This window comes from Miniopterus natalensis, chromosome 14 (assembly GCF_054644295.1).
Source record: "Miniopterus natalensis isolate mMinNat1 chromosome 14, mMinNat1.hap1, whole genome shotgun sequence".
Classification (NCBI taxonomy): domain Eukaryota; kingdom Metazoa; phylum Chordata; class Mammalia; order Chiroptera; family Miniopteridae; genus Miniopterus; species Miniopterus natalensis.
Window position 1 is genome coordinate 52,002,986 of NC_142094.1, and position 13,228 is coordinate 52,016,213.

The 13,228-nt window shown below is 48.8% G+C and overlaps 1 protein-coding gene across 1 annotated transcript; it reads left to right on the forward strand.

Annotated features, from left to right (window-relative positions):
- Positions 1–594: 594 nt before the first annotated feature.
- Positions 595–12,519, forward strand: PNLIPRP1 (pancreatic lipase related protein 1). The gene is made up of 12 exons (XM_016212117.2): positions 595–643; positions 1,205–1,359; positions 1,822–1,947; positions 3,474–3,608; positions 4,899–5,007; positions 6,488–6,607; positions 6,706–6,825; positions 7,963–8,081; positions 8,985–9,114; positions 11,062–11,170; positions 11,740–11,907; positions 12,456–12,519. Exons 1-12 carry the CDS (start codon positions 595–597, stop codon positions 12,517–12,519), a joined length of 1,404 nt encoding a protein of 467 aa, XP_016067603.1.
- Positions 12,520–13,228: the final 709 nt, after the last annotated feature.

Consider the following 13,228-nt stretch of genomic DNA (forward strand, 5'->3'; position numbering starts at 1 on the left):
GAGACAGAGACAGAGACAGAGACAGGAGGTTTTTCTTAATCAGACCCTCCTCTTTACTTCCACCTATGTGGGGCACATCCACCTACTCGCAGTGGGAAATACTACCCCCCATTACTGCAGTTTACTACTGTGACCTTATTGGAACTTGCGCACCACCCACTGATGAAACAGAAACTCAGAAAGTGGGGCCCACTTGGCTCATAGTTACATGCACAGGTACATAGACAGGTACAAAGTTAGGCACTTTGGACCCCCTTTTAATCAAGCATTCTTTCATCTTCCCAGGCTTGTGGGGAGATTGGACCGCTATTATTAACCTCGTTTTGTGTATTTGTGCAGATTAAAATAGTGCACACAGCCCGTTTTATCATCACCTGCTGTTCCCTTGAAGCAGCGTCTAGACGATAAAGCTGGGGTATAAAAACCGGCCGGGCACCGGATCCAGAAGGAAAGGATGCCTGGAATATCCGACAGGGTAAGTCACCCTTGCCATTCTCCTGAGGGGAGGCTGGGCCAATAGCCTTGAATCCCCGAGAGTCTGTTCATTGCTGTGGTCCTGCTTGATAAGTCTGAAAACGTCTGAATTTATTTCAGATGTTGAGCATCTGGGCGATTGCACTTTTCCTGCTGGGAGCAGCTAAAGGTGAGAAACAGCATGCCAGCCCCCTGGGGAGAGCCGGATCCCAACATCTCAGCACTGGCCAGAGAAAGCCTGAGATGTGACAGGGCTTCCCGGTAGCTCGGGACAATTTTTGTTCGAGAAAGAGGCGGGTGGGGCTGACACTGCCTGGGAGTGAGACCAGTGTGAAGGGACCTGCTTTGCAGCATCTCCCCAGGATCCTATCTTCATGCCCAGGGTGCCCTAAGCCAGACTTTTCTAGGTAAAGCATTAAGCACCTGCCTGAGTTAACATATGGACTCATCAGTGCCCATCATCACATTAGTCAAGTAAATATATCCCAAGAGCTGGGATGGGACACAAAACTTTGATGTTTTGATAGTGGTGTCTCTATAAGACTAATGGGACTGGTCCCAGACCAGAAGGTGGGCACTGCAGGCAAGAAAATATGGGTGAGGCAGAGGTGGGTGTCTGCATGGCCTTTGGCCTATCCCTAGGCAGAAAAGTGACCAGGCCGGAGCAACAGAGAGGTCCTAGATTCCAGCTCAAGAGCTAACCCTTGAGCAAGTCTTCCTTTCTCTCCAGGAAAAGAAATCTGCTATGGTCAGCTTGGCTGCTTCTCTGACTCAGAGCCCTGGGGTGGGACTGTCATCAGGCCCCTGAAAGTCCTTCCCTGGAGCCCTGAGAAGATTGGTACCCGCTTCCTGCTCTATACCAATGAGAACCCCGACACCTTTCAGGTGAGACCACTGCCATTTTAACATCATTGTAACTGGGTGAGGAACTGTGCCCACCCCGCCACCAGGAGTCTCTTTCCTCTGTGTCCACCCCACCCCTCCAGCTACACCCTAAGGCCTGGACAGAGTAAAAAGTTGGCTTGAATGAATGAATGAATGAATGATTAGCTCACATTTGCTAGAGCCGCTAGCTGGTTATGCAATTCTGGTTTGGGGCAATGAGCTTACCAAACAACCCTATGAAAAGCAAGACCTTGAGCCACAATCCAGACCCAGTGGAGGAGTGAGTCCTGACATGGGAAGGTGGGGCAGGAAAAGGGAGGTCAGGACGGGCTTCTTGGAAGAGATGGCTTTTGTGCTAAATCTTGGAGGGTTATAGCATTGGGACAAGTAGAAAATGGAAGAGAGAGGCAGTCCTGAGTGGGCGGGCTGCAAAAACATGCCATCCCTCTGCCTTTGTCACAGAATCTCCTTCCCTCTGACCCCTCAACGATTGAGGCATCGAATTTTCAAACAGACAGGAAGACCCGGTTCATCATCCACGGCTTCATAGACAAGGGCGACGAGAGCTGGGTGCTGAATATGTGCAAGGTAGGGGCACCTCCGATCCGCGGCCTGCCCTGCCCCTGCCCCCCTTACGCAACAGCAGCAGATGAGCTAGAAATGCAACTAAATGCCTCTTTATGAAAGTGCAAATCCCTTCCCACGTTCCTGGGCTGCCTCGAGCCCGAAACGATGACGTCTGCTATGTGCACAAGCGCCTCCTGGCCTCTGGCTAAGTCAAGGTTACATGCTGTCTGTCTCCACGGTCAGCGAGGGCGCTTGGAATTCCGGTAAAGGAGGAATTATGTTCTTTCCGTTCAAACCTTCCCTCATCCCTGACAGTCAGACACGTGTTGCTACAACCATTTATGTGAGAATGAAGAGCTAAGACTGACTAGGCGGCTAAAAGGCAGCATAGAAACTGCCAAAATTGTATGTAATATAGCACCTGTTGGTCAGAACAGACAACAGACGAACACACACATGTGCACATACATACACATGCAAACACAGACACGTGTACATACGTGCACGGGCACACACATAAACACACACAGAATATACCATTGTCCTTTCTTTTTATGTATACTCTGGAAAATCTATTTTTCTGACACCCAAGACTTCACGCCAGCGCACACATTAATAACTCTGATCGCCAATGTCAACAGGAGAAGTTACAAACCCAGAGAACGGAAGCCATTCTGCATCTGCCCTTGGTTTGCCAGGCACTTAACTCTTGCCGCTCCCTGTCTCGCCATCATAAGCATTTCAGTGTCTAAGCTGTAAGACGTAGTTTACACCCCAAATTCTCCGGGTTGTAAGAGATTCCTCAGGGTCGCTTTACATATAAAAGTCCCGAGGAAATGCCTCTTGTATCCCTGTGTGTGTGATCACACGCATTAGCGTCATGTACGTGAAAAGACTGTGAGTGGATTTCACAATTGTTGCGCCGTTTCAAATCCCAGCTGGCCACGCGCCCCGCCTGGCGGGACGTCTAAGGATGCGTCAGTTCCTTTAACGTCCAGGGTTCCCTTTTTACACCAGTGCAGTTCCAGTTCTCAAATATGTGCAGTGCATGTTCTCTCCATGAACCTCGATGCTTTCCTGACCCTGAAAATAGCACTGCTTCCCTCCACCTTCAACCTTTCTCAGGGCCCAGCAGCCCCGGAGCTGGCAGCAGCCTTGGCAGCCCCGTGGCCAAGGGGCTGAAAGGGCCCCTAGCGGCCAAACCCACGAAATCATTTAGACCCTGGCCCCCAGGCTGCCCTTGAGGCGGTTCCTTTGCAAAGGGGGCTCCTTTAACGATGGCGTTGTTTCCCTATCTAATCCAGTTTACTGAATTAGGCCGGAGAAAACCAGAGAGCGGCCTGCTTTGGGCTCACCTATAGGCTGGAGGGGAATCTGTTAGCATTCACCCTGGGCCGACTCCTGACTGGCAGCAGGTTTCCCTAAGTCCCGGTGGCCTCAGCGCCCCGGCTAGGACAGGCCAGCAGTGACAGCCACCATTTCTGAGCCCTGGCTGGCTGTGGTTCCACGCTCCCGTGGGCCAACACCTGACGTCTTTCCAACACCAGAACATGTTCACGGTGGAGGAGGTGAACTGCATCTGCGTGGACTGGAAGAGAGGCTCCCAGACCACCTACGCCCAGGCCGTGAACAACGTGCGCGTGGTGGGCGCGCAGGTGGCCCAGATGCTCAGCATGCTCGCGGTGAGTGCAGGGGCCGGGGGCGCCGAGGGGCAAGCAGGGCCCCGGTCTCGGACGGCTCAAGATGCCGCTGGGATTGTATAGTTAAAGAGAAACTAGAAAGAACTGATATTTCTTCTAGGGTCTTACTTCTAAAACTCTGGAATTCGCCTTAGTGGATTTTCTTAGTGGAAGAAAAAGCAGTAAGAGCTAACACTTAGGAGGTAGGGGATTTTAGGTTGCCTTCCATTGCCAGGTCAGAAAACGGAGGCCCAGAAACCTTAACTAGTTTGCGCCCCTAAAATCATGGAGCAGGTGAACATAAGAGTTGTGTTTGGGGCCCCAAATCATCTAGCTCCAGGGGTTCCTGCTATATCAGGTGGCTCTGTTTGGGGAAAACATACCTTGTCCAGGGAGAGCCCGTGGAGCCAAAGCACTGTGGACAGTTGGCATGCGCCAGCCCCGCTGGCCTGCTGTGGCGGGGCCTGTTGATGTTGGGGAATCAATTCTGCACAATCAATTCAGCTGTTTCTTCCTGCCCTGCTCTTCCTTTTCACTAATTCTTTAAGTCTTAAATTCTTTCAGTTAAGTCACTAATTTTTGGTGACTATTTTCTCTACCAGATAAAGGTCCCAATCATTTCTGTCTTATATTTCAAGAGTCTGTAAAAGAACCAATTGGTTCTAACTATCCCTGCAGAAATCAAAACCTGGGGTGTTTGAACTGGAGACAACTGTAGACCAATAAACGAGTATATTGGGGTGAGCATCGGAGAGACCAGCATGTGCCAAGGCCTCGGACCTCCATGTTATTTGTCTGTTCATCCATTGTTTCGGGGGTGCAGTGTCAGGAGCTGTGCTAGGAGGTACAGAGGATGTGTGAGGTCCCAGGCCTTGGAGGAGCTTACAGTGAAGACGTAGCAGGAGAGCGTGGGCAGGGCTCTGGTGGGGAGAGTACAGGGCTGTCTGAAGCGCGTGGGTGCGTGGGGCCGATGTGAGCTGTGTTGACGTGAGCTGGGCAAGTAGTTGGGGAGATAGGTGACCACAGGAAGAGAATTCCACACCAGGCCCAGAGATCAGAGAGTATGACATATCTGAGGGCCTGAAAGTTCCACAAAGCGTTTGCTAGAGGAGACTCTAGAAAAATACGTGTTGAGTGAGGAAAGCTCTGAGGCCCTGGTAATGTGTTTGGGCTTAATTCTAAAGGGAGTGGGAGCCACGGTAGGTCTCCGCAGAGGAGTAACAGTGTCAGGTTTGCACGTCACAATAAACCACAGCACAGCAATGCCCTAAAAACACCATCTTCCCTCTTCAGACAAACTACAGTTACTCACCTTCCCAAGTTCACCTCATCGGCCACAGCCTGGGAGCCCACGCGGCCGGAGAGGCAGGGAGCAGGACTCCAGGCCTGGGCAGGATTACAGGTAAGGCCAAAGGGGCACGGCTCCGGGTTTCGTCCCCGGTAATCCCACAACATGGCACAAGACTGCAGCCCAGCTCAGATCCGGCCCGAAGGAGGCTGCTGCCTTGACCACGGCTGAGGTGGATCGAGCCTGCACGGAGCATCTCAGGAAGCCCCCAAGAAGCCCCTCTATGTGACAAGGGGTGGTGGCTTCATTCCTCTTCGCTTCTCTTTGCTATTACTGCCTCTGTCCCTGTCCCTTGCCTCTAGATTCAGGTTTTCTGGTGGTGTGGGTTGCTCAGGACTGGGCACCCAGGAAAATGCAGAGCAAGGCTGGTGTGAACAGGAGCAAACATAACTGAGAAGGGTCCCTATTGTCATTCCTTACCCCTGCTCTTTGAAATCAAGGGCAGACTAGAGCATGGAAAGTATGCTTCCGTTGTCTCTGCTGGGAGAAGCAACCCGGCCACCGACAGGGCCAAGCAAAGCCTATACGTTGTAACAATAGCAACAAAACATGGCTGTATAATATAATAATTTAAAATGCTAATGTAAGTGTTACGGTAAGCATAGTTTAAGTGCCTAATTAGCCCCAATACTGCACAAAGGGCTTTACATTTTCTCACATAATCCTCAGAACCAAAGAAACAGGCTCAAGGAAGTGAGTGGTTTGCCCAAGGTCACGTAACTAACTGGTGGTGGAACTGAGATTCCAGCCCAGTTTTGCTGTCATTTGGCTCAAACAAGTCTCTCCCTTTATAAGAACTCTCCCTTTTATATTCAGCAGACAATTGTGTTCATGCCTTTTTGGCTGCTCCTGACCAAGCCTTCAAAAAACCATTGACAAATCCAGGAGCCCTTCCAAGAAGGAAATGTAGTCAGGAGGAAATAATAATAATTAATATTTTACTTATACACCCATAATGATGTGCCAGGCACTGTGCTAACCACTACATATCTTAACTCATTTAATGTTATAAAAACCATATAAAATAGATGCCATTATTACTCCTATTTTAAAAGTGGGAAACAGAGGCCCAATAAAGGCCAAGTGATTCATCCAAGGTCATGCAACTTGCCCGAGAAGTAGCTGAGTGGGGATTTGGAGCCAGGCAACCTAGTCCCAGAATCTTGTTTTTATCTACAATACCATACTGCCTCGCCCCTTTTCCTTCAAATTTGGGAAGTGAAAGAAAATGTTGAAGAAGAAAGATATATAAATAAAGAAGAGCATTGATGTGGGAAAAAATCCTGGCTCCAAAAGAAAATCGAATTTTCTTTGTTCACTTGCCCTTCCCTATTCATGCCTCTAGAGCCTTCTTTAACGGAGCAACATTGAGACCCTGTGTCCCCACATTCAATACCCAGGGCCATGGCCCTGGACACCTCCAGGTTAGGGCCCCACTTTGGTTAGACAGTGCACAGCCTGAGCGACTCTGCACCTTGGTCCTGCGGGCACCACAGCCAGGCCTGTTGTCTGCAGCACTGACCATCTCTCTTAGGGTTGGATCCCGTGGAAGCAAGTTTCCAGGGTACTGCTGAAGAGGTCCGACTTGATCCCTCCGATGCAGCCTTTGTGGATGTGATTCACACGGATGCAGCTCCTCTGATCCCGTCCTTGGGTGAGGCTGATGATGCTCCAGCCTTGAGCACGTGCATTTGGGTTTTACCCAGGAGAGCCTTGCACTAGAAACAGCTCATTGCTGTTCAAACATTTCAGGTTTTGGAACGAGCCAGCTGATGGGTCACCTTGATTTCTTCCCCAATGGAGGAGAAGAGATGCCGGGATGCAAGAAGAACGCCCTGTCACAGATTGTGGACCTGGACGGCATCTGGTCAGGTAAAGCCCGAGCAGAGTGGGGCATTGCCTCCCTGGGGAGAGCAGTGCATTTCCCACAGCAGGTCTTAAAAAATAAAAGCACCCTGCTCTTTAAAAATACACAATCCCCTTTCTAGGCCTTATTTCTGAAAATTATAGCTATGTATCGTTTGTTATGTCTAAGCTCTGCTGATTTTGTAGTCCCTTAAAACATTGCTGTGGGGGTCCTGGAGTGTGCCAGCAATAAAGAATCACCGGACAGTTGCTTAAAGTTATAACTCCAACAGTAAATTGGTAGATCCACATAACAAAGTAAGGAAAAGCCATAAAAGTAAACATCCTGACTCTAAGAGAACTTGTCTGCCAATTTCTCCTCTGGGAGTCAGTGATATGCTTCAAATTTATGCAACTGGCTTCATTTCAGTAGCCAGAATGAGGCTCTTCCCAGCCATTTGCACAGTGAATGTCACCATTCCTCAATGTTGGGTCAAGAGTGAGAAGCAGTCGCACATTTGGAAGGGTAGCCTAAATTCTCTACCAGTGACAGCCAAGCAAGTTCAGCCCAGGCCTAGAAGGTAGGAATCTGTCACTTGGCAGGAGCTATGGGAGCCAAGGAAGATTATAAAGGAGTGAGGCTCGATGAGAGTGCTAGGGATGCTCATATAGAGCCACCTAAAGCTACTGGACTCTCCTTTTAATTTGCATGAAAATGTCACCCTAGTTTTATCATGTGTAGGGGGTCGATGTGTCTTCAAGGACCTCCAGCTTGGTGCCTGGTACACAGGATGGCAGAGGGCAGAGGCGTAGACTCACAGACCAGATGGGCTTGGGTTTAATTCCCAGCTCTGCCATTTACTGGCTGTAATCTGAAGTCTGAATCTGTCATCTATAGGTCATTCTATAATTAGGGACAGCATGGTATTCACCTCCTAGGAAGGGTGAGGATGACATGGACAATACATGTGAAGTTCTCAGCACGTGGCCACACACACAGAAAGCACCCTCTCTATGTGTTAACAGCATTAATGTGCCTGGATTTCAGACTTACCTTAGATTTCCGAAAACACAGTCCCACTTCAGAACCATCCCACTTGGAAGGCAGAGAACTTGTCGCAGCTCTCTGGCCACCTGTGTAGACTTCTTCATTTGTTTCCCTAGGAACCAAGGAATTTGTGGCTTGCAATCACCTAAGAAGCTACAAGTATTACTCGAACAGCATCCTCAATCCTGATGGATTCACCGCGTACCCCTGCGCTTCCTACAGGGCCTTTGAGTCTGTAAGCTATTGTCCCACCCTGGATCCCACTGTGGGACTGTTGTACAGCTGTGTTTGGAATTTGCAGGACCTGCTCCCCTGTTTCTGACCACCCTCTCTTTGTTTTGCATTGCCCACCAGCATTCGTGGTCCTGTGAACTGGAGAGAAACAAAGTGTTAGACAGGTGGTGGCTAGAATTCTAGATGGGTCATGTGCTCAGGGAAGACTCTGGGAGATCAGAGAAAAGAGCAATCAATTCAAAGATCTAGAAAGATTTCCTGCAGGAGGCACTGTGTGAATCTGGCTTGTAAAATCATTGCGTTTCAAAGGTAGAGAAGCAGTGCACATGTCTGGCCAGGGCAGAGCCAGAATAGAAGAATGTGTGAGAGGTGAACTCACACGCCAGGGAGGAGGAAGGGCGGATGCTGGAGTTCAAGTGCCAGGCTGGGACTTTGTACCTATGCCACCAGCAACAAGGGGGGAGATGGGTGTTCTGGCTCGTGAGAGCCAGTGGGAGCAATCTCTTCCCAACTCCACATTCATATTGGTAGCCTGAAAATGGCCAGAGTCAGAGTATTTACACCATGGAAATTGGCAAACACTACAGTTAGGGTGTGGGGGGAGTTTTTGTCCTGGAGTTGGCTGTTAATCATTCACCAGCACATCACTTGATGGAAGGTATAATAGCTCTAACCAGGGACGCAGTATTTTCTAAATATGAGCATCATTATTTTCTAAAGCTCCCCAAGCAATTCTAATGTAATGTGCACCAGGCTTGGGAAGGTCATTTAGAGATCATCTGTTCCAATCCCCTTCTGGTTACAAATGAAGACCCTCAGGCTGCAGGAAAATTTCTCCCCTGGATGTATGGGTCTTAAAAAGACAAATTCACCCCTTACAGCCTGATCTATGTCTTCTCATTAGAACAAGTGCTTCCCCTGCCCAGATGAAGGGTGCCCACAGATGGGCCACTACGCGGACAAATTTGCCGGCAAGACAAGTGCGGAGCAGCAGAAATTCTTCCTGAACACAGGCGATTCCAACAATTTTCCCCGTAAGTTGTGCTTAGATTTTCCCTTCCAGCTAAAAAAAGTTTGGTTTCTGTTGTAAATGAAGGGCTATCTCTGACCTGAAGCATTTAGGAACAAGTATTTATTATTTTAGAAAAAGGACACATCCACCCAAACCATCCCTTTTAAGACTCAACTGGGGACTTACAAAGAGTCTGCATTTCTTCCATTTTATTTCTGTGGCATGAAATGAGCAGAAATAAATAGTATAACTAATGGATAAACACAATTTACATGTCTCTGTGGCAGGTACCCTGAATTTTTACTGCTCATGGTCCTTTTTTTCTTTTTTTAAGAATTTATCGTGGCAACACTGGTTAATAAGATTATGAGTTTCAAGTGTACAATTGTATAATTCTATGACACATCATCTGTATATTGTGTTGTGTGCCCACGACCCAAAGTTAAATCTTCTTCCATCACTGTGTCACATCCACCTGTTCTATTCATTCAGTAAACATTTACTTGGTACCAGCTCTTTGCTGGGCTGGGCCCCTTAAGAAGACCAACTCCAGTCTCCCCACTCCCTCCCCCTCCTGGTGCCCAGGGGCTGCCCCTCTGGTGCAGAGTGGGCAGGAGTCAGGGAGGGGTGATTTCTCTCAAGACCCTGCTGGATGGTCTAGGTCACAGGGTAAAACCAGGGCATGTTTGGGTCACTTTGTGCCCATGGTGGTTCCCTAAGATGTTTCACTGTAAAAAAGAGACTGTATTGTATGAGTACAATACGTGTCTTATATAGTCAAGTCAGGGTTTTTGAGGTGTAATTTTATACAGCAAAATTCATCCTGTTTAGTGGATAGTCCTGTGAGTTTTGACAAATGAATAATCGTGTAGGCACCCCCACAATCAAGATGTAGAACATTTCCATCACTATGAAATTTTAAAAGACATTGGTTAATCACTCCTTCCACTGATGTAGCGATGCACGAAATACTTGCTCATATTTAACAACAAATTAGAAATTCAAAAAGCATGTACTAATTCCTCCACCAACATTTACTTATGGACCACAGACTACGCTAGACACGGGGGGTGCAGGGAACAAGACATGCTACACATGAAATTTATAGGACAGCAGAGAAGACAGAACCTGAGCCAGCAGCTACAAGTGTGTTGGGCTTGGTGGGTTGCAGCCATGGCACCGGGGGACCGAGGACCTGGCACTGACCAGAGGGAGGGACAGGGACAGTATCTCTGAGGATGTGAAGGATGGGTAGGATTTCAGCAAAGGATGTGTGTGTATGTGTATTTATACATTTGGGTGTTTATACAAAGGATGTGTGATGTGTGTGTACGTGTGTGTGAGAGAGAGAGTATGTGTATGTTAGTGTGTGGTTATATGTATATAGATTCGTGTGTATGTATGTGTGCTCATGGGCACTGAGACAGCACTCCAGGGATAAATCTGGGTGACAACTGAGCCCCACTGTGTGCTGGACACTGCCAGGGCCCTGGGGACTCAGAGGTAAGACATAGCCCCTGTCCTTGGGGGACTCCCAGGATCACACTCCTGAGCTGGAATTCCAAACGAGGGGACGAGCCCCTGTCTTTCCTCTTTTCACCTTAACTCATGGTATGATCATTCTAGAGCAGAACTGTCCCAAAGAACTTTCCGCAATGACAGAAAAGCCATTAACCCCACATGGCAATTTAGCACTCAAAATGTGGCTAGTGAAACTGCAGAATGAAAATTTTTAATTCAATTTCATTTGAATTTAAACTTAAGCAGCCGCACCTCGCTAGTGGCCCCTTGACTGGGCCATGCAGATCTGGAGGGGACACTGCTAAACACGGGTTTCCCCTCAGCAGAGTCTGAGTTGTAGATTAGCACGTAGGATCTCTTCAGTGTGAGGGACAGAGACAGGAATCTGAGATGTGGGTCAAGTATTTTGTGCATAAATAAACCGAACTCTCTCCCATCCCCTGTGCAGGCTGGAGATACGGGGTTTCCGTCACACTGTCTGGGAGAATCGTCACTGGCCAGGTCAAAGTTGCTCTGTTTGGAAATAAGGGAAACACTCACCAATATGATATCTTCAGGTAAGTTCCCTGGTTTAGCACCCATCACATTGGGCAACCCACACGGCCTTCAAATCCACACACATAAATGCTCAGCATCTCTTTATCTACCCATGGATTTTAAATTCTTTCCTTTATGCACTACAGTTAATTTTAGACTTCTGCTAACAACTTTTCTTTTCTCTATTATAAATCCAGGCATTTCATTCTTTCTCACTCAATAGATCAGATTAGAAAATAAATCTAATTATTACCCCAGACACCATGTTTTTTAATTTGCATAGTAACATGTGCTTGTTCTGTCAAATCAAGTGAATAGCTTACTACTATACAAATAATTCTTCCAGAAAAAAATAATATAAAGGAATTATATAATTTTCTATAAGAAAGTTTTGAAGAGAAATGAACCTGAGTTTGAGTAACCAATATTTAAATAATAGTTTGATTTCGGACTTTGCCATTTCTCCAGCCTTTGTTTGGGAATTAATTTGGAAAAATGATCTCATTAATTCAGAGTAGAAGAGAGCGGCATAGGCTTATGCGGTCACTGGGTTTCTGTGAGTGAAAATGCTCCTGTTTCTCTTTTCCAGGGGCATCATCAAGCCAGGCTCCACCCATTCCAATGAGTTCGATGCCGAGGTGGATATCGGAACAATTCAGAAAGTCAAGTTCCTTTGGAACAACCACGTGGTAAACCCCACCTTCCCCAAAGTGGGTGCGTCCAAGATCACCGTGCAGAAGGGAGACGAGAAGACAGTGTACGTACATTTTCTTGTGCCTGAGGGGGTTTGCAGAGACCCCCGTTTGCAGGGAAAACGCACCCCAGAAAGTCAGCTTATGGCTCGCCCAGAAAACCCAAGAAAATCTCCCCGTCTGGGGCCCTTTCTCCCCAGGCCAACAAACAGCTGAAAGGGGGCACAAGACAGTTGTGTTGGGCGCACTTCATCGAGGGCTCCCTGCGCTACGTCTGGGGTTGCAGAGAGTGTGACGGCTTTCCCACCTCCCGCTGGCCGCCGGGCCGGCCACCCCGCTGTCCCCCTGGCTCGCAGGAATAGTCTGGACAGTAAGAAAGCTGAGTTCGCCAAGTTATTCAAATAGTTTTGCTGTTATGGAAACAGCCAGTGAATAACAATTTTTAAAATTATCATCATCCTTAGGAGGCTAAGGAAAATCAGTTCCCCGGTAATTGGCTGAAGCTAGACCCCTAACGCCCCCCTCATTGTAAATCAGCAAGTCCCCCTGCTGAACACCTCCTGTCACCAAGTAAGGATGCCCGGCGCCTAAGCAGGCTCCTTTTCCTCCACAGGTACAACTTCTGCAGCCAGGACACCGTGAGGGAAGACGTCCTGCTCACTCTCACGCCCTGTTAAGCTCGGGGCGCGATCTAGGGGCTGTGCGAACGTCAATAAACTCCACTGATGCATCCACCTCCGCACGGTCTTTTCTGATGTCGGCTGCCCCCTGCAGGGGCGTTTGGGAATTGGACGTCTGAACGCCTCCAAATGTCCTGGGCTTGTCCGTGTATTTGGGTTCCTTGTCATGGACCTCTGATCACACACCCTCTTCCCAACTTCCTCAGTGCTCCCGGCCACTGTTTCCTCCTCACCTGGGGGGGTGAACACACAGCAGAACTAGAGGGGGGGTGTTGGTGCCTCAGCAGAGCCTCTCATCTGACAGAGGAGGAAACTGAGGCTCAGACTGGGGGACTTTGCTGTTCAAGCACACAGGGTGAATCAGTGTCCCGTCAGGACTGAGGGTCAGGCCCCTAGCCCCCACTCCAGGGCTCCTCCCTGACTCTGCTGTGACCTTGAGGGATCGTGGAAAGACACTATGATGTGGCCTTTATGGTGGTAAATTTTGTGGTGAGGGGGCTGCTTGGTGGCCCGGCTCTTGGTGAGGTGTAGGGTGGCTCCAGCATCCAGAGACTGTGATGGGCACATCTGCAGAGCACCGACAGGCTCCCAGCCCCTCCTTGCCCTGGGCTGTGCCCTGCAGGCACCATCCCAGGGCAGGGCTCGGCACTGAGGATGAATGGCTTCTAAGAAGAGGGGGGACTTTCTGTCCTTCTATGGTCTGAAG